We start from the raw sequence: 22,339 nt of genomic DNA, 5'->3' as shown, positions 1-22,339 counted from the left end.
GGGGCGCGCTGGCGGCTTAGGGACCAGGAGCCGGTTTCTCCGCCGCACTCTCTCTGCCTCCGCGCCGGGGAGGCCGTCTGGGACCGGGGACTTAAGCCCCTGTCCCTAGCCGCCCCGATTCCCACAATTTCCCCCCCGCGATCCTTTGCTCTTTTGGAGTGCTTTCAACCAGTCTCCGAGTTAATGCTGGTCCCCAGATGCAGGGCACTCTCCCTCGTATTGGGGTATTACTTTCCCACCGGTCGCCTCTGGTGGCTCCCTCCCCCTTTTGTTTATCTTCCGATATCAGTCCACTGTTCCATTCCGCTTTACCTGCTCACTGGCGTCTTCTGCCCCTGTAGAGATCCAGACGTGTATAATTCTGATCTCAGGTTGATTTCATGGGTGATCAGAGTTCTTTGGTAGGTAATCAGCTCACTTTGGGGTACCAGCTGAAAAGACGCCTCTTCCTAGTACCCCGCCATCTTGTCCCCCCTCGGTATCTCTCCTAGATCTGTTTTAATTTAGTTCCTTTTGTAGCTGCTCATCAAATTCCCAGGTTTTGGTATTACTGAGTCTAACTTTTTTGACTATTGTGTTTAAGTAATTCCATACAAACCTCAAGAATGAGTGCACTCTTATACACTGCAAAGAGGACATTTGGATTTTGGAGATTATCTTTGCCATCACAGACGTGGACCTGGGTGTGCCTGGGTGTGGATCTGATGTGCAAATGGTGTTTATATTTATCAACATTTCTCTAATTTACTGAATCTCTGTCCATTTTTTGAGTTATTTTCATTATTCTTTAATTTGCTAAGTCCACTTTAAATGTTACAGGGTGAACCCTCTTCATTATCTCATGTGATATTGCAAATATGTTTCCTACCCAGTGACTATTATTCTTAACTTTGCTTATACTGCCTTTTTTGAACAAAAGTTTTAAACTTTTATGTAGTACTATTCTTAAGTAGATTCTTATCCATCTTTTTTTTAAAGGCTTTTAATTTCAACATCCTGTTTCTTTTTTTTTTTTTTAAGATTTCATTTATTTATTTGACAGAGAGATCACAAGTGGGCAGAGAGGCAGGCAGAGAGAGAGGAGGAAGCAGGCTACCTGACAGCAGAGAGCCCGATGTGGGGCTCAATCCCAGGATCCCGAGATCACGACCTGAGTTGAAGGCAGAGGCTTAACCCACTAAGCCACCCATGTGCCCCAATATTCTGTTTCTAAAAATCTTTTTCCACCACTTTCTTTTCATTTCTTAGGCTTACTTTATTGTCTTCCATAAGGTCTTATAGTTTATTTCCATAAAATCCTGATAATTTTAAAAAGTTTTTAGGTATAGACATTAAGATCATACGCCAAGTTGGCTTACAGCATGCGACTCCTGACTCTTGTACATTTGAGGCCCAAAATGCATGTAAAAATTACTTAAAAATGAAAACTTAAAAAAAAAAATTCAGGGACGCCTGGGTGGCTCAGTTGGTTGAGCATCTGCCTTCGGCTAAGCCATGATCCCAGGGTCCTGGGATCGAGCCCCACACTAGGGCTTTTGATTTTTAATCTTTTAATAATATGGATAGTAGGAATCCTTTTTTTTTTCCCCCATGTGGACTCACAGCTCACCTAACACCATTACTAAGTAATTTATCTCTTCCCTGCTTATTTAAATTGCCACCTTTGCAAGATAGTAAGTTTAGCTAGACACTCGGTTCTGTTTCTGGAGTCCTTACTTTATTACACAGATTTGTCTATTCCTTCACTATACCACGCTGTTTTCCTCTTTGTCATTATAAAGTATATTTGAGATCTGATAGGATATTTGTCTCCTTTTTAATTTATTTTTATTTTCTGGCTGGTGTTAGACCCCCTCCTCTTACTCATCTTCCATGTTTAATCTTCACTTGGGCTCTTAAACCCATCTGCTGAAGTTCAGCAGCTACTTAACTCAGTTCTAGCACTAGTTCTTTAAATCATCACCATATTGCAACCCCTTTACTGGCTTTCCTTCTCTCACTGTGCCAATCACAGTCTACTCTCTGAATGCCTTCCATTAGGAAATCTGATTATTTTGAGGCCTCATATAATTTTTAAAACAGCCTTATGGATCTATAATGTACATAGCAAACAATTTACTCATTTAAATTGTGCAATGCAATGGTCTCTAGCATATTCAGATTTGTGCAATGGCCACCACAATCCATTTTAGAGTATTTTTCGCCACCCCAAAGAAAAAGATCATACCTTTTAGATATCAACCCCCAACCTGGCCATCTTCCTCCTCCTCCTAGACATTGCAGTCTAGGCAGCCACTAATCTACCTTCTGTATTTAGAAATTTTTTATTCTGGAACTTTATATAAGTAGAATCACATAATCCATAACTGGCCTCTTCTACTTACCATGATGTTTACAAAATTCATCCATGTCGTCGCATATATCAGTACTAAACTCTTCCTCACAGCCAACTAATATTCCCCCATATGGATATATCACATTTTACCCATTCCTCAGCTGACAGACATTTGGGTTGCCCTACCTTTTGGCTCTTATGAATAATGGTACTATGAACCTCAAAGAAACTTAAGATGAACTTGTTACACTCAAAAAAAAAAAAAAGATGAGAATTTTTATTACAATGGCATTAGATTTGTAGCTTAATTTAGAAAAATTTTAATTTTTTCTTACAATATTACTTCCACCAAGGAAAATTATCTTCTTTTACATCTATTTAGGCCCATGGGGCGCCTGGGTGGCTCAGTCAGTTAAGCAGCTGCCTTCAACTAAGGTCATGATTCCAGAGTCCTGAGATCCAGCCCTGCATCAGGCTCCCTGTTGAGCAGGAAGCCTGCTTCTCCATCTCCCTCTCCCTCTCCCACTCCCCCTGCTTGTGTTCCCTCTCTCACTGTGTCTTTCTCTAATAAACATAAAAAATCTTTTAAAAAAAAATTACATCTATTTAGGCCTTGTTTATTGCCTTCCACAAAGTTTTATAGTTTTCTTCATAAAATCCTGTTGCATGTTTTTATGATTTGTACTTATTTTATAACATTTACCATTTTAAATAGGATTTTTTTTAAATTTCTATTTGGTGGTGGCAGTATATAGAAAAGCTATTAATTTTTGTATTTTTTAACCCTGTATCTAGCTATCCTGTGGATCTCTCTTATGCATTCCGATAACTTCTGGTTTTTTTTCCTAATATTTTATTTATTTACTTAAAAATAAACAGGAGACGGACAGAGATCACAAGTAGGCAGAGAGGCAGGCAGAGAGAGGAAGGGAAAAGCAGGCTCCCCGAAGAGCAGAGAGTCTGATGCGGGGCTCGGTCCCAGGACCCTGAGATCATGACCTGAGCCGAAGGCAGAGGCTTAACCCACTGAGCCACCCAGGTGCCTTGCTTCTTAGTATTTTATCTTCTAGATAATTATATAATGTGAATACATGAAACTTATCTCTTACTTCACAATATTTATATTCCCTGTATCTTTTTATTTTCTAATTCATTGGTTTTGATCTCCAGAATGACAAATAATAGCAATAATACTGGGCATACATCTTTCTTATCAGCTTTAACTTTTGCTGGAAGCAACGTTTCAGCAAAAATAAAAGAAATTTACCAATGAAAGAAAACTCACCCTGAATCCCATGTGAAAACAAGCTTGAAAAATTACTGAAAATAAATTGTTTATATATCTCTAGAAAGGCAGGAACGTGGGTACCTCGTAACTCATTCAGTTAAGCAACCGCCTTTGGCTAAGGTCATGAACCCAGGGTCCTGGGATCAAGCCCCACATTGGGCTCCCTACTTAGCAGGGAGTCTGTTTCTCCCCTGCCCCTGCTCATGCTCTCACTTTCTCTCCCTCTCTCTCTCTCTCAAATAAATAAATAAAATCTTTTAAAAAAAAAAAAGAAAGAAAGAAAGAAAGAGAGAGAGAAAGACAGGAAAGATATACACCAGACTGCTACACAGGTAGTTCTTTTAAGGGTGTAGAATTCTGTGGCAGAAACAGGGGTGGAGAGAGAGACCCACTTTCTGCTTTATGCACTCCTGTGTAGCTTGGCAATGAGCCTTTCCTACTTTTATAATTTTAAAATGCATCTTGAAAGAAAATCCAGAGTACAAAGTGTGTAAAGACTTTCTTTACATATCAAGATTTAAAGATGTATGCATTGTTAATGGCTAAAATTGAAGTTGTATCTACTCAGTTCAATCTCAACTAAATGATACAAAGATTAGACAGACAAGTAGATGAGAGAAGGATTGGTAGAGATACTGACACAGATGTATACCCATTGGCTGTTACTAGACAGTCCGAAAACAAAAAGATGGCCACAGAAAGGAAGTGGGTAAAAGAAAAAGCTTATAGACCACATAGGAAGGATTCTGGGGCACAGGCTCCCTCCTCCAGATGCCTGAGAAAATGTGAATGGGGAAATTACTTCATGGGCTGCAGAGAATTTTAATTGCTCTCTAAGGTCATCAGAACTTAATGATTTCCTGCCAGAACTTTTTCCTTCTGAGACACCATGGGGGAGTCTAATATCATAGGAAGCCATCTATATTTTTCATCCCAGTATTTAGGGTGCCTCATCAATGGTAGTGCACCCACATCTTATTACTGCTTACATCTTGGACTATGACTAAATGTGCCCCTTCTCTTATTCCCTTTCAGGATTTCCAATGAACACTCCCCCAAACTCCAGATCCGGAGTCACAGTTACCTGAGGGCTGTAAGCGAAGTCTCCATCAACCGAAGCTTGGACAGCCTTGACCCTGCTGGCCTGCTCACGTCGCCAAAGTTCCGCTCTAGGAATGAGAGCTACATGCGAGCCATGAGCACCATCAGCCAGGTGAGCACCATGGCGACGGGCCATTACCTGCATAAGGGTTAGTGGACACAGGGCATGAAAGGAGTAAACCACTGTGGGTCAGCCTGATCTACATGCTACACACGTTCAACGACTACTAGGGAAGGATAAAGGACACCGGAAATTCACCAGTAGTCAGTCAGCACCAGAACACTTGCCATCAGGAAGTTGACAGATGAGGCGATAAAGATGCTTGTGGGATAGAAGGACATGGTAGATGTCACTGGCAAAAACCATAGCACTGTCTGATCATAAGAGTAGAAGTATTGAGCGGGTCATCAAGACAGAGACCCAGGGACAAGAAGGGAGATACGTCCTACTTATCTCAGCTGGGTCCCAGGTAAATATTATATCTTGGCAATGAGACAAAAGCCACTTCTAAGAACCAGTATGCTGGACCAGGGATTAAGACTCAATAAAGGCAACTTAATTCTACGTCCAAAATACTCAGCTGAAGTCCTCCAGTCTATCCCCCCAAAGGTCTCAGAGTGTGGGAGATGGCTGTTTTACCTAAGATCAGGGATTAAGAGGACCTGGGACTCTTGGAGGACCTGACCCTGCAGCTTTTGGGGGGCCATGAGAGGAACCAAAGATACCACAGGGGCTGACTTCCTCTGGGAGGACAAGAAGGATATTTTTTAAATGAAGTGTAAGAACTCTGAATTTAAATTTCTATTAAAAAAAATAACGACTAAACAATTAATTCAGCTAGTATTTATTGAGCAGAACACTGGACCAGATTATACAAGTTATTCATTGATGAACAGTACAAAGTCACTTGCCCTGCCTTGGATATATACATTTTTTAAAATATTTATTTCTTTATTTTTCTTTATTTGAGAGAGAACAGAGTGAGTGAGAGAGAGAACATGAGCAGGGGAAAGAGGCAGAGAGAGAAGGAAAAGCAGGCCCTCATCTGAACAGGGAGCCTGATACTGGGCTTGATCCCAGGACCCTGGGATCATGACCTGAGCCGAAGGCAGATGCTTAACCTACTAAGCCACCCAGGTGCTCCTCTCTGGATATATTTGTTAATGCATAGCTTTGCATGCCAGGCCCAGGAGACTGGACTTCATTTGTTAGGGATGGAATTGATTAAAGATTAATTGAAACCTCAGCTTATAAACAGGCAAGAGATATGATCAGAACTTTGATGTGAAATAATTCATATGGAAAAAATAGAGAAAAGATGAGAGAGGATGAATGGTTAGAAGTAAAGAAGCTAGTCTGGAAGACATTGTGATTACCAAGGTAAAAATTAATGCTACTAGCAGCTACAAATGGTGGTGGTTGAGGTAGTGGTGATGAGGATGGGGATGGTGACTGTGGGGATGAGGAAGAGGTTGGTAGTGAGGGCAGTGGTGATGGGGACGGTGACTGTGGTGATGAAGAGGAGAGTGGCTAGCCAAACACGGTAGGCTGAGAACTGAAGCATCTTTAATCTACCAGAGTGAGACCCTGAAATAGGACCATGGTTCTTGTCCCTACCAACAAAATAGAGCTCTTTACTCTAACTGCATTCTTGAAGAGCAAAGGCAAGAACCATAGCAAGGCCCTGAGAGCAAGCAGGGTGGGAATTGGGGAAAGCTGGCATGGGGGATCCCCACATCTGCCCATTGTACATTTCCTTACTTGAAAGAATCCTGCAAGAACATGCATGCCCACCTGTGCTAGCTGATAGGTCCAATGATACTCATTATCCCAACTCCCAGGAAAATATTTGGTGCCTCATTTGCTGAAATTTTGACTTGCCTCCCCTTACTTTTTTTACAATAAGCAATATAATATTTAAAATTTCTTGGGGCACTAGGGTGGCTCAGTTGTTGGGTGTCTGCCTTCAGCTCGGGTCATGATCTCAGGGTCCTGGGATTGAGCCCTGCATTGGGCTCCTGCTCAGTAGGTAGCCTGCTTCTCCCTCTCACACTCCCCCTGCTTGTGTTTCCTCTCTGTCTCCTTGTCAAATAAATAAATAAAATCTTTTTTTAAAAAATAATAAAAGTAATAATAAAATAAAATTTATTTAAGCTTTTGTATATTCCAGATGCCCTCATGGTCACATAGGCTTCTGGAAAGGTAGTCTATAAATCCAGCTGTCATACATATAGATTACAACGAATACATCAGTGGATTTTTTTTAAAAATTGTTAGAAGGGACGCCTGGGTGGCTCAGTTGGTTAGGCAGCTGCCTTCAGCTCAGGTCGTGATCCCAGCGTCCTGGGATCGAGTCCCACATCGGGCTCCTTGCTCGGCAGGGAGCCTGCTTCTCCCTCTGCCTCTGCCTACCTCTCTGTCTGCCTGTGCTCACTCTCTCTCCCTCTCTCTCTGACAAATAAATAAAGAAAATCTTTTTTAAAAAAAATAAATAAATAAAAATAAAAATAAAAATTGTTAGAAAATATTTATACCCATTCACTGCTTTCATAATTCTAAATGTTTAAATTTTATTTTTTACGAAGATTTTTACTTATTTGCCAGAGAGAGAGAGAGAGAGCAAAAGCAGAGGGAATGGTAGTGTGAGAGGAAGAAGCAGACTTCCCATTGAGCAAGGAGCCTGATGCAGGACTCGATCCCAGGACCCTGGGATCATGACCTGAGCCGAAGGCAGATGCTTAACCAACTAAGCCACCCAGGCAACTCTAGATTTTTAAATTTTAAATGTTCAAGACAGGAGAAACATGTCACTTCCCCATCAGGACATTGAATCTACAAAGCTGCTTGGCTTGAGTCCCTGTGCCACGGATCTGACCTTCCTGAGACACCATCACATCCTAGTGACAGCCGAGTAACTTATCAACAAAAAAGAGGCACATATGGACCCTGATGCTACAGCAGGTTGTGCCCTGTAATCTGGTGGTATAATCATTTAGCCTTAAGTAAAATACAGAAAGAATAGCCATCCTAAATTGATTCCTAATGATACATCATTTTTCTAGTCTCATACTCACTTTTCAAGTAACACAATATTTCTAAGGATAATTTCAAACTATTGCAGTCCCAATAGTGTCATTATTCAAAGGAGAATAGTTTCTTCTTCAAAGTAATACTACCATATATATTCTAGACTTTCCAAAAAGTGGTCAGGTTTTCTGATGTCGGGGATATTCTCGCTCATAGATCTTTAGTAGCAGCTGTAACTGTATAGAATTTAAATGCATTATATCCTATTCCCTTTTAAAATCTGGCATATTATTCATCAAAGCCTCCTAGAAAGATCAAAGTAAAATGTTATAAGCCAAAATATTGGTCTAGAATAACTAAATTGTTTATTTATGCCATTCATACCTCAAAGAAATAAAATACCTCTAAAAACAGATTGTACGTGCATGGTAGAGAAAAATTGAATTTTTTTATATTTAGTCCCTTTCTATATTTTGTGTTACACATACATCTAATAAAAATGGGGGTTTTTATAAAGTAAAGCTTGAGAAGAAAGAATTTTTAAAAGTCACATTTAAAATATATATATGTATTTGGTATAATAACAGTCATTTCCAAATTAGCCTAGTTATTTCATAATAAATAAATTATGTCTTCATTTATTTCAAGTCAAATTCTCAAATATCTTCATCTGGAGTGGTAACCCAGAAGCCCACAGATATTTCTGGCTGGCAATGTATTGGATTTCTACATCATTTTTTTTAAAAAGTGAATAAGCAGCTATTATGCTCAGTGGTAATACCAGCAGTTTAGCTATGACTTGTGACTTAGATCATCCCTTTATTGTATGCATTCAAAGAAATAAAAACTCAGATGAATTAAAGGTCTATGAATACAACCAGTACAGAACCTAGAAATCCAAGTATCCTGACTCCTCACTGATATGTTTCTCCAATACCTACTGGTATGGAGATATTGATGGCAACAATATTGCTAACAATAGGAGTAATAATGGAAATGATAACAGCAGAATAGTCATCATGTATTGCTTACCTGATACATATAAGAAACTTTTCATATTCTCTCATTAATTTCATATCAACTACAAAAAAAGATCATTTCTTACTTTATGAAATTCAGTTTAGACATTTGTAGTAAATTGATTCATTCTTCCCACTACACTGTCTCACAGAATAACTCCACTATTTGTGGAGTATCTACAATGTGCCTAGAAATATAATATGCATTTTGAATATTTTATTTTTATCCTTCAAGCATCCATAGGAAATAGACATCATTGTACCCATTTTACGGATGAGGAAAGTGAGGCTCAGAGAATTCAAGCAAATTGCCCATGATAGAATAGAAAGAGCATTAAACTATACCTGGGGTGGGGGGCACCTGGGTTGCTCAGTGGGTTAAAGCCTCTGCCTTCGGCTCAGGTTATGATCTCAGGGTCCTAGGATCAAGCCCCGCATTGGGCCCTCTGTCAGCAGAGAGCCTGCTTCCCCCCACCCTCTCTCTCTCTGCCTGCCTCTCTGCTTACTTGTGATCTCTGTCTGTCAAATAAATAAATAAAATCTTTTAAAAATAAATAAATAAATAAACTATACCTGGGGCATCTGGGTGGCTCAGTCAGTTGAGCCTCCAACTCTTGATTTCTTTTTTTTTTTTAAATTTTTTTAAAGATTATTTATTTATTTATTTGACAGATAGAGAGATCACAAGTAGGGAGAGAGGCAGGCAGAGAGAGAGGAGGAAGCAGGCTCCCCACCCAGCAGAGAGCCCGATGCGGGGCTCAATCCCAGGACCCCAGAATCATGGACCTGAGCTGAAGGCAGAGGCTTTAATCCCCTGAGCCACCCAGGCACCCACAACTCTTGATTTCTTAATAACATTCTTTTCTCTAACTTACTTTATTATAAAAACATAGTGCATCATGTATATAAGACATAGATATGTGTTAATCAGCTATGGTGTTAGTAAGGATTCTTACTTATAATAGGTTATTAATAGTTACATTTTTGTGGAGTCCAATTTGTATGTGGATTTTCTTTTTTTTAGGATTCTAATTTATTAGAGAGAGAAAGAGAAAAGCATTTGCTAGGGGGCAAGAGCAGGGAAGGGGGAAAAAGAAGCAGACTCCCCCCTGAGTGCGGAGCCTTACGTGGGGCTCAGTCCAAGGATCCCAAGATCATGACCTGAGCCAAAACCAAGAGTCAGACGCTTCACTGAGTGAGCCACCCAAGCACCGCTGTATGTAGATTTTCAACTGCATGGGGGGAGTCGATGCCCCAACCCCCTTGTTGTTTGTTCAGAGTCAACTGTATTTTAAAAGGCACTAAACAAGGGATTCCTGATTGGCTCAGTCCCTTGAGCATCTGCCTTTGGCTCAGGTCATGATCCCAGAGTCCTGGGATGGAGTCCCCATCGCATCTGGCTTTTTGCTCAGCAGGGAGCCTATTTCTCCCTCTGCCTGCCACTCTCACCGCTTGTGCTCACTCTAACAAATAAATAAATAAAACCTTTAAAAAAATAAAATAAAATGCACTAAATGACATTAAGAACATGATATAAGACATAAAAGAAAAAGATACATCTGAATTTCAAAACCTTAAAAATCACAAAACTCAGGAAAAAATTAGAAGTAGAAGAAAAATCACTTCAGCAATGAAGATTAGATTAGAAGGAATACAGGAGCAAGTGAATGAGCTATTTCATACACTAAGAAAAATAGAATCTAAAGAGGAGGGACATATTTGAAATCAGAAAGAAATGAAGAGGTAAAAAGGATTCAAGAGACACTGATAAATATTTTGGACAAAGATCGTACACATAGATAATAGAAGTCTCCAAAGAAGAAAATGAAAGCAAAGAATGAGAATGAATAATAAAAATAATAATTAAAGAAAACTTTAATAAAAACAAAAAGATTTTTCAAAAGTATATATTGCAGACCTGAAATCAATATTATACTATATGTTAACTAAGTAGAATTTAAATAAAAATTTGAAAGAAAGAAAATTAAATTCTCATCAGCCTCTTTAACAATAGTTTATGACAAAGGAAAACTGAGTGATGTTATGATATTCAAGGGGGTAAAATGTGAACAAAGATTTTATACCCCCATAAACTGACTTTCATATAAAAGGCACAGACAAACTATTATAAACATGAATGGGTATAGGAAACATCATTTCCATGAGCCCATCCTGAGGAATCAACTAGACAATGAGATTTGGACAACCCCAATGATCAGAAATAAGAACTAGTGGTGAATAGGTGTAGAGACTCATTTCTGGACTCTTGATTCCATTCCATTGATCTATATGTGCCAATTATTGTGGCTTTGTGTCTAAGTTTTGAGATCAGGAAGTATGAGTCCTCCAGCTTTGTTCTTTTACCAGGATTGCTTTGGAAATTATGATGTATCAATGTATTCTTCTGTGTGGGTTTTTTTTTCCCCCTTGGAATTCTTTGAGCTTTCTTGGATTCTGACATCTGACTAGTGGGAGTTCCACAAATAAATAAATAAAAGTAAGGCAATTACTAATGAAATAATTCAAGAAATGGTCCCAAAACTGAAAGACATGATTCTGTAAATTGAGAGGGACCCATCAGTACCCACCACAACTGATAGAGAAATATCCACATAGGGAACATCATGGTAAAATGTTAGCTCATTTGGGCCAAATCCTAAAGGGCTTTCAAAAGAGGGTGAAAAAAAAACAGTTTATATGGAAAGGCTCAAGAATGAGAAAGGCATCTATTTTTCCAGACTCTAGCGTGTATGGAGACTAAGAGACAAGGAGCAAAGCCTGAAAACATTGGAAAGAAGAAAGAATGCAGGCTAGAATCCTGAATGCAAGCATACTCTCCCTTAACAGTGGTGATGGAATACAGACATTTCCATCAATGCCAGGTGGCCAGCTTGTCCAGAAAAGCACCGGAATATGTTTTCCACCAAAAGGAGGGAATAAAACAAGGAAGAGGAAACAGGGACTCCACCACCATTGAGATAATCAAGAGCACCCCCCACAGTGATAGGGAAGAGAGAACCCAGGATAGCTGGGGGCTTGGCAGCCATAGATTGCAATAAGAGAACAGAGGCTTCGAGGCTAATGCTTTAAGGGCAGGAAGGAAATCAATAGGTTACCTGAGGTCTACAAACGTATCAACAGGCTCAATTCACATAAGCAACTTTTTGGAAATACGGATGCAAATACCGTAAGATCCAACTGGAAAAATTGAAAGTGATTGCCTCTTTCGGGGGGAGAATCTGGGGTGGGGGGAGTAAGTGGGTTAGGGGTTTGCTCTTTTTCTTTATAAGCCATCTAGAACTTTTTAACCTGGATCTGTAGAATTTTGATAAGGAATATTCTTTTTACATGAAAAAACCGTAGTGGCAAGCATTAAATATACAGTTATTTATGAGAGACTAAATGAGGGCTAAAGTGGGAAAGAACATGTAGGTTATATGCTCTGCAGTATAAGAATAGCACAACTACTTTAAATGAGAAAAGAATAGAGAGTGAATACACAAAAAATAAAAGGAATTGTTAACTTCTCAATAATGACATGGATATGGTATTATTAGTATGCCATTCTGAGATGGTTGTCCATATATTACAGAAGAAACACATGAATAACTGTAGACTATCCCAATTCTATCATCTCCTTTGCCCCCTGAGAACCAGGACTTTTAGTATGGAATCAAGGTATAAGTATCGATATAATATAGAACAGTCTCAATTTTAGTTGGAGATATTCACTAGATCTGCCTACCAAAAGACCTAGTTTTGCCCACTAAACGATGACCAACTCAGTAGCAATGACAACAAGGCTTCCTGGGGCCCAGACTGCGTTCTTGAGATACCATTTCCCATTAAAAGAAGGACCTTTAGAAAAAAAAATACTGATGCCAGGACTGAGCAGAAAAAGTAGAAGATGAGTTTGGAATACCTTGACATAGCTGGTACCAAGAAGTTATCAAAGACTACTCATTTTATGTCAAAAGGATTCAGGAGCCAACCTAAGAGGCTCCTACCAGTTAAAGATCGGGGAGTTCAAATTTGAAGTGAACTTAAAACCATCAAATATTTTTTAACTGTGAATTCATCTTGGTATTTTTAAAAGTTAATTGATCGCTTTTGATAGGTAAGAGGGAACAGATTTATTATCTTGAAAATAAGAAGGGGGAAAAAACCGAACACTTTTTCTGCCATTCCTATATGACCTAAACCACTGAATAACCAAATAATGTGAGAGGAAGCATTTATTTATTAAAAATGTTCCAACTAGTAACTGCAAAAGTAATGATGGAATTAGAATATCACAGTTTTACAACTCCCAGTGAATTAATGGATCTAGGCGTTGAGCACCAATGACTCCTAACAATAAAAAAGAGAAACAAAGCAGATATAATGTGTCTCCTGATAAAAGAACACATGACCCTGAGTCTTGCCAAAGGGATTGAACCAGAATCTTATAAAGCCCCTGCACCTAGCTTACAATTTTCAGGAAATACAAAACACGGAGGAACATGCTAAATCCTACCGTGAGTATGAAATCAGCAAATTCAGACTGTGGGAAGCTTTACAGGTCAAACAACCCAGATGCTTCCATAAATAAATTGTAGTTTAAAAACTATAGGAGAAGGGCGCCTGGGTGGCTCAGTGGGTTGGGCCTCTGCCTTCAGCTCAGGTCGTGGTCCCGGGGTCCTGGGATTGAGCCCCACATCGGGCTCTTCAGCAGGGAGCCTGCTTCCCCCTCTCTCTGCCTCTCTGTCTGCTTGTGATCTCTCTCTGTCAGGTAAATAAATAAAATCTTTAAAAAAAAAAAAACTATAGGAGGAAGGCCTATATGTTAAAAGTGAATTGAAAGATATATTGAAATTTTAAAAAATGGGTATAACTAAACTGTAAGATCCAAGGATGCACATAAGTGAAAAAACCCAAGCAATTCCTTGTGAAAATAGTTCTTGGGGCCCCTGGGTAGCTCAGTGGGTTAAGCCTCTGCCTTTGGCCCAGGTCATGATCTCAGGGTCCTGGGATCGATCCCCACATCGGGCTCTCTGCTCAGTAGGGAGCCTGCTTCCCCCTCTCTCTCTGCCTGCCTCTCTGCCTACTTGTGATCTCTGTCAAATAAATAAACAAATCTTTAAAAAAAAAGAAAATAATTCTTTGTAATTATTTATATAATTTATAGTTTATAAAAATTGTAATTCCTACAAAGAATTATTCTTTATAAAGATAAAACTCAGAGTAGCAGCTACTTTTGGAGGGATGACAGGGATTATAGCTAGGATGGGACATAGAGAGGGGTTTCTGGGGTGCCTGGAAAAATCTTTCTTTTTTTTTTTTTTAAAGACTTTATTTATTTATTTATTTTTAATTTTTTATTTTTTATAAACTTATAATATATTTTTATCTCCAGGGGTACAGGTCTGTGAATTGCCAGATTTACAAACTTCATAGCACTCACCAAAGCACATACCCTCCCCAATGCCCATAACCCTACCCCCCTTCTCCCAAAAAATCTGTCTTTCTTGACCTGGGTAGTGGTTACAAGGGTGTTTGCCTGATTATAATTCATTAAGTTACACATTCACTTTGTGTGGTTTTCTTTTTTTTAACAGCTTTATTTTATTTTATTTTTGAAGATTTTATCTATTTATTTGACAGAGAGAGAGAGATCACAAATAGGCAGAGAGAGAAGGGGAAGCCAGAGAGCCCAATGTGGGGCTCGATCCCAGGATCCTGGGATCATTTCCGGGCCGAAGGCAGAGGCTTTAACCCACTGAGCCACGCAGGTGCCCCCACTTTGTGTGGTTTTCTATATCTGTATATAATATAAACAAAAGGTTAAAAGAGAATGAAGGAGAATCCTGTTAAGAAAGAAGTCTAATAAAGAAGGTTAAGTGGGAAAAAAACAGAATGCAGAATTATATTTACTCTATGGTCCAATTTTTTATGAAAAGTAGGTAGGGAAATGGGCATATATACCCTCTGAACAGTCAACCAAGTTTAATAGTTATTACCTTAACAGGGATCGATATTTTATAATTTCTTTGCAGTGTTTGACATATCAATAGGGGAAAATCTAATAAATGATATATACATTGATATATATATGCACACATACACACATGCAAATACAGTTTTACTTTTTACTCTGAAATTATTTCAAGTTCACAAAAGCATTCCTTGTAAAATATAAAGAAATCCTCTATATCCTTGACCCAGATTCATATTCATATTCCTTTTGGTTCATTTGCTTACTTTCTCTATTTGATAATTAGTTACAAATATCATGTCCCTTTACCTGTGAAAGCACTTCCAAATATTTCCTAAAAAATCAATGCTATATATACATATTTAATTTTTTAATATGGAGTGAATATATAAGTATTAGTCTTGAAAACATGCAGGGATTTTATGTCAAATTAGAAAAAGTGTGTGAAAATGCTATTTTAAGCTGCAAAGAATCATTATTTAAAAAAAAAAAAAAAAGGAGGTCTTGGGGTACCTGGGTGGCTCAGTGGGTTAAGCCTCTGCCTTAGACTCAGGTCATGATCTCAGGGTCCTGGGATTGAGCCCCGCATCGGGCTCTCTGCTCAGCAGGGAGCCTGCTTCCTTGCTCTCTCTCTCTCTTTCTCTCTCTCTGCCTGCCTCTCTGCCTACCTGCGATTTTTTTTTAAAAAATTTTTTTAAATGGATATCTTTTCCACTTGATATGCCTTAAGGTAATTGGTTGCTTAAGAAATGTACCATTATCAGAGTATATCCTCCAATAACACAATAATAAAGAAACAGCCAAAAATTGCAATCATTTTCAGTATTTACTCTAAGTTTACCTGTAGTTTAATCTTAAATTCTTTTTTTAAAACTGCTATATTCTTAATTACTCATTAATTTAACATTAGGGAAATCAGACATGAAGTTCTAGAGGGTGGCAGAAATTTGAAGAATGCTCCCATGTTTCTATCAAATCAGCTACAATGTGAGAAATTAACAGGAGCACCTGGCCTGGGTTTTTGTTTTTGTTTTTGTTTTTTCTTTTCTTTCTTAGAGGTGCTCAAACCCAATGCAAGTTATGTACAGAGGGATATAAGTAAATAAAATCCGGTTTCCTAAAACACACACATACACACACACACACACACCCCAAGACTTCATTTGGAAGATTTTGAAACACAATTTGTGGACTCTATCAGCTTTTTATAAAAAAGAACAAAACCTTCTTTAGATAGTATGTGTAGATTCAAAATCCCCATAGTGCTTTTCAAGATTTTGACATATCTGGGTTTGGTCTGTTTTTGTGCAGAATGAGAGTATCTTGCCAGAAAATATAGGGCCTGTTTCCATACTTTGTACTAAATTAAGCTGCACTGCACACTGAAATTATTTGACAAGTCAGTCAATTCTAAAAGCACGGTAATGAAAATACTAGTTTCCAAAAAGTTTAGACAAAAAACTGTCACCCTGAAACACCTGAACCCTGACCATGGACTGAAAAAATTGTTCCCTGGGTTTGCTTTTATAAATAAGAAGAATTAGCTCCTGGGCAGGCACTGGAAGAAGACTTCCCGATGCCACCCTTCTTTCATTGTGAAAATAAAGCTCTTTTTCTTTAGAATTGACTGTTTGGGATTGCAGACAAGACGCAGTTCTGTTATGGACTGGAACACAGAGGGAATGAGATGCGCTGGAGTTTCATGGAATCCGAGGGGGCTCCCTTGCGGAAGGATGGGAGCTGAAGTTCAGGGATGCTTAAGGGAGAGGGTGCTTCTCCACTAGGTCAAGCAGTCATGGTGCCCTCGTCTGCCCGCAGGTGAGCGAGATGGAAGTGAACGGGCAGTTTGAGTCGGTGTGCGAATCGGTATTCAGCGAGCTGGAGTCGCAGGCGGTGGAGGCGCTGGACCTGCCGGTGCCCGGCTGTTTCCGCATGCGGAGCCACAGCTACGTGCGGGCCATAGAGAAGGGCTGCTCCCAGGATGACGAGTGCGTGTCCCTGCGGTCCTCCTCCCCACCGCGCACCACCACCACCGTGAGGACCATTCAGAGCAGCACCGGTGAGTGAGCAGAGCGCCTATCCCCCCACTGGGGCTGCTATGAGCCTGGCCTCCCAGCCCCAGGCTACAGAATGCCCCAAAAGACTCCACACGGTGTCCTCCTCGCTGTTATCACACAATCGCCAGGAACATAATGCCACCCGTGCCCTACAAAGAACAGTTGTGCCTCCCTGCCTGCCTCTGTCCCCTGGCTTTGGCCACATGCACAGTCCTCTCAGCCTCCATCTCTGGCATGAACAGAGAAACTTCAACTACAGCACCAAAGGGGGGAGGGTCTTTCCCTCCCCACAGGACATACTAGCAGCCAGCAAACTCATCCCATCAGCTCCTGCTGGCCACAGTCAGGCTCTTTTGGGGGTGATCCTTAGACAAGTGGGTTCCCCTAACTACTGAGTATCACACCGTGAGATTGCCTTTTTTTTTTTTTCAATTCCAAGATATCCACAAAATGACTATCCCAAAAGACCAGAAATATCACTGTTAAGAAAATAGGGAAGAAACAGATGATCTAGATAGATTAATTGAACATCTTATGAGTTTTCTTTCATTATAACAAAGACAGATTTCATTATTTTAAAACCTTCTCTCATATGTATAGAGCACCTCCTTTTCCCTCTAAAGTGCAGTCAGGTTTATGCAGTTAAACTGTATTTTTATCAGATTTTAAGCAGAGAGGCACAGAAGAGCTTCACTTGTTTCCATGACACTGAAACCTGCACGGGAATATAGCCATGGGTTAGATATGACAATGTGTGTGTTGGCGGGGTTTTTTTTCCATATTTATAACATTTGGGTCCAAGAAGAAAATCTCCTCCATCTTAACTAGGCTTAACTGTATGATTGATTTCAGTGTAACCCCAATACAGAGTAGTTCTACAAGAAGATCATCAAACCTCGAGTCATGGTAAATAAATCAATCAGAAGGAAAAGCCTGTGCCGGAATACCACAGTGTTCAATGTTACTTCTAGGGCCTCAAATGCCAGAAATGATCCTTCAGCCTAGAACTTTTACAGCCATGAGAAGTAATAGGTCCTCAAATCGGAGTTAAAATCCTACTAACTAGAGATACGGAATTGAGGTAGCAATTTGTAAAAAACCATGAGAGGTTAAACATGAGGAGTTCACCTCTGACCAATGCAAAGAAAGGTATCAGGATCAGGGAGAAGGATGCTTCTAGAGAGCCCACAGGCTCCACAGCTCTGCAGGGAGCTCAGCCACACAGTGGATGCCCACTCTGGCTCACCAAGAAATTCCGCAAGAACACCCACAGATGAAGTTAACAAGTAAGGTTGACTTCTATAATGAAAAACAAATTTTCAATCATCCATGGGCATATTTCTGTGTGTGTTTATGTTCATGCAGTGAGTGTAATTTGAAGACCTGCCCTGTGCCTACAGCACATCACTGTGTCTCTTACTGTTCCCCATTTGCACCACGCCCACCCCGCCCTTCCCCAGTGTCTAGTCTACTGCTCGCTCTAACAGTCTTGCCACCTGCCAGCTGTTTTCCTGTGCTGAAATTGCTCGTTACATACACAGTACTTGCATCCTTGCCTAGGAGCGTGAGGGGAAGGAAAAGGACCAATGACTGACTCCTTCCCCCTCAAGGAGCAATGCTGGGGATAAAGTGGCAGGAGACTCCAGAAGGCTTTTTTTCTGCTCACCTCTCAGAGGATTTGTGCTTTTGTCAGTGGAGACAATTTACTTACACCTCCCACATCCGTCCTCACCCTCGGGCTGTGCTCTTCACCCCACACAACAGGATGTCTGACCTTTCTGAGACCTTTCCCAGATACTCAGAGAGGTTCCTGGAGTTCAAACAACAGGACTGCTAGAGAAAACTCAGGGTGCCTGTTAAATCTGAATTTCAGATAGTCAATAATTTTGTAGTGGGAGTGTATCTCAAAGTTGCATGGGGCATACTTATGCTAGAAAATGATTTGTCTTGTTTGGAGTATTTGCTAAATCAGACAAGCCTACCAGAGAAGGGAAGTAGAATCTGGGAGGGTGTGCTGTGTTGCTCCTTTTAGAATATACATTGACTGGAGGGTCTTCAGCTGGGGACCTTATGAGGGAGAACACCACAAAACAGAGAGAGGTAAATGAAAATACCGGAGGTGATTACATCATTCCTTCTTGGGCTCCATGTGGTTCATCATAAGTACTGGGCTGCATCCACCTGCCAGCAGCTCTCAGGGTGGGAAGGCTCCATGCTTGGCTATAGCTACAGGGGTCAGAGGCAGGGAGATGTGACCTGCTCCTCCCCCCAGGAGTGCGAAAGCATAAAATACCAGATTTTTGCACAGGACAACTGGTGACGTCACCCTTCCTCACACTAAACATTATGATTGATGATCTCTACAGTCACAGAAAAATTAACAAGTTAAGGACTAAACTATGATACTAGCTTTTAAGTAAGCCCAACAGACATTTTACGCATGTGACCTTAAGAATTCTAATAGCACCTTGCAGTTTCTCTATGCCACAGATTTGTTCTTCTAAAAAGTCATCATTTTATGATATAATAAGGTTCTCCATTCATTGTACCCCTCTGATTACTCCTATGTGCTCTTCTCCCTTTCACACACACACTCTTCCTTTTCTCTCCCATGATCTCAGTATTATCATATTAATTTTCCTCTACTGGTTTCCTTCTTACACTGAATCAAATAGAATTTCCTGTAGAAAACACAGAAAATCTACTTTCTCATGGGACCTACTAATTTTTGAAAGGATGTGCTCATTTGGGGAAATCACGAAACTATTTTGCTCTAATTTTAACAATTTCCCCCATGTACACAGGTCAGATCTGCACCCGTGTTCAGTAGGATGTGATGTCGATTCCTCCTTCTCCTTCTTTTCCTGTGCTCATTATTCTCGGATACTCACCACCAATTCTTTTTCCTAAACTTCCTTTTGCCTGGAAAAAGTTCTTCGGTTCTGTCAACTGCAGTTATTAGCTGTAATTTTTTTCTCACAACAATGCACATGCTGAGTCTTTGATTTTTGTGTCAGTCCATTCTAACTATTCAGATTTGCAACACAATATATTGAGCTTTTCTCTTCCAGCCTTGTCCATTCTCCATATTAGCAAGATGAAATCACAAACAAAAATCCACAAGTGTCTTACCATGTAAGATTGTCATGAGGATGGGCTCAGCCCTAAGTGGCCCTAACGATCCCCAAGCGACCTGAGCAAGAATGGTGACTCATCCCAGAAAATCAGGGCAAAGTAGGAACTGAGTTAGAGAGTGACTTACAGTTATGCTTCTTTTGCTTTATTGACCTGTTGGCTTATGTAACTATCATAGAATCTTCTATTCTCTCAGCCTGTAATCTGCTCCCAGCACTCAAGATCTCCCCATCTAATATGTGACAAACTTTTATATAAAGTCACCGTACCCAAGACTATTAAGCTAGGATTAGAGATACTGTAGGAAAATACAATTTAACAGTAGAGCAATTAACCTCAGACTGGGAGAAAACAAGCACACTTACCTCAGTTGCCTGAATATTTTAGATAAAAGTAGAACTAGGTGCTGAAAATAAAGCCACACATCTACCTCAGGGTAGTGGATTAAACTTGCCTCGTGTGGAATATACCAACCCAACTGTTTGTGTTTAAGAAGAATTTTTTTTTTTTTTTTACTTCCTACACTGAGCATCTTAGACCTATCAAAATCTTTACCACATTGTAGCTAAGACAGATAGACTTGTACTTGGTGAACAAGCAAAAACGTTGTATAATAATCATCAGTGGAGACAACCATACAGATATAGACACACATTTGGTCAGAAAGACAAAAAATAAACTGTTTTAGTGGTTACCCAGCAAGTAGTAGGTGAAAGAATCAGTAGGGGCAGAGGGAAGTATTTTAAATAGGCATTGCTTTTTATGATTTTAAAAGCCAGTGTTTGGTTAAAATAATACTCAATTATTGTATGGTTTCACTTATTTGTGGAACATAAGGAATAACACAAAGGACATTAGGAGAAGGAAAGGAAAAGTGAAGGGGGGGGGAATCAGAGGGGGAGACGAACCACGAGAGACTGTGGACTCTGAGAAACAAACTGAGGTTTTAGAGTAGAGGGGAGTTGGTGAACCCAGTGGTGGGTATTAAGGAGAACACAGATTGCTTGGAGCACTGGGTGTTATATGCAAACAATGAATCATGGAACACTATATCAGAAACTAATGATGTACTGTATGGTGACTAACATAACACAATAAAAATTTTTTTTAAATAAAATACTCTGACAGAAATAGGCAAACTATCATGATATAGAATTCTGGCTTTTTAAGAAAAGCATCTTGAAATTACATGCTTTTATGTAACAATAACATAAATTGTTATTGTAACAATAACAATAACATAACTTGATGTAACAATAACATAATGTAACAATAACATAAATTGATAGAAGAGTAAGTAGGTTCATTTGCCACACTGTGGCTCTTAAAGTTTGGTGTATGTGCTCTGCTTTGTTTTTTGTTTGTTTGTTTGTTTGTTTAATTAGGGAAAGCCTTAAAAGTTGACAGAGTTGAACTGATTTTTTTTCAAGAAGCCCCCAGAGGGGCACTTGGGTGGCTCAGTCTGTTGAGCAGATGCTTTTGGCTCCGTTCGTGATCCCAGGGTCCTGGGATTGAGCCCCACATAGGGCTCCTTGCTCGGCAGGGAGTCTGCTTCTCCCTTTTCCTCTCCCCCTGCTTGTGCTTGTTCTCTCTCCCCCTATGTCAAGTAAATAAAATCTGGAGGGAGGAGAAAGGGAGAGAGGGAGGGAGGGAAGGAAGGAAGGAAGGAAGGAAGGAAGGAAGGAAGGGTATTGTAAACAAAAAAGTTTAAAAAAAATTATTTTTTTAAAGCCTCCAGAAAGGTCAATGAGGCCATGATAAAGCATCCCCCCAGGCCAACAGCGAGTGTCCCCCAGCCAGGGAATCAGCACAGTGTGCCCTCCTGGTGTGGCTTGGGGCCACAGTGAAGCCAATATTTATACTTTTTTGAATGAGATTATATTTTCTCTTAAATTGAGACATGCTCTTTTATAATCCTACTTCACAGTCTATCATTGCTATCAACTCTGACCCACCCACTCAAGTTCTTGCTCAGTTTAGCAAAAGCAGGTACCCTTTGATCAGCTGAGGTCGGGGCTCAGGTTCCAAGAGTTCTTCCACTGGCTTGAGTCTTCACCCCCAATCACCCACCCCAGCCAGGATACCCCGTCTGGGTACCTTCATGTACCTTACCTTCATGCCCTTTCAGTCCCATATACCCTGCTTCTCATCCACCTCCAATAACAACAAAAATCCTTAACACACAAGATTGTGAGCAGAATAACATTAAGGCAATAATTTATACTTGCAATACGCATAGTAGGGATTCAGTAATGGAGAAAGAAAGGGGAGAGGAAATGCAAAAAAAAATACTTGCTTTTATTACGATATAAATGACATATTACATTGTGTATGTTTAAGATGTGCTACCTGTCGATTTGACACGTTTCTATATTGGGATGTGATTATCACCATCGCATTAG

The 22,339-nt window shown here is 39.9% G+C and overlaps 1 protein-coding gene across 6 annotated transcripts in view; it reads left to right on the top strand.

The window, feature by feature from the left end:
- Window positions 1-22,339, top strand: part of DLGAP1 (DLG associated protein 1) — an 881,241-nt gene that overhangs the window by 696,685 nt on the left and 162,217 nt on the right. For all 6 annotated transcript variants that reach the window (XM_044243349.1, XM_044243348.1, XM_044243347.1 and 3 more), the window contains 2 exons: window positions 4,659-4,836; window positions 16,564-16,804. In XM_044243349.1, coding sequence (XP_044099284.1) covers window positions 4,659-4,836; window positions 16,564-16,804 — 419 coding nt within the window. The remainder of the gene's footprint in view (window positions 1-4,658; window positions 4,837-16,563; window positions 16,805-22,339) is intronic.

Source organism: Neovison vison, chromosome 3 (genome assembly GCF_020171115.1).
Source record: "Neovison vison isolate M4711 chromosome 3, ASM_NN_V1, whole genome shotgun sequence".
NCBI lineage: Eukaryota > Metazoa > Chordata > Mammalia > Carnivora > Mustelidae > Neogale > Neogale vison.
The sequence above is the reverse complement of the archived record's forward strand: the minus strand, read 5'-3'. Positions and strand labels throughout refer to the sequence as shown.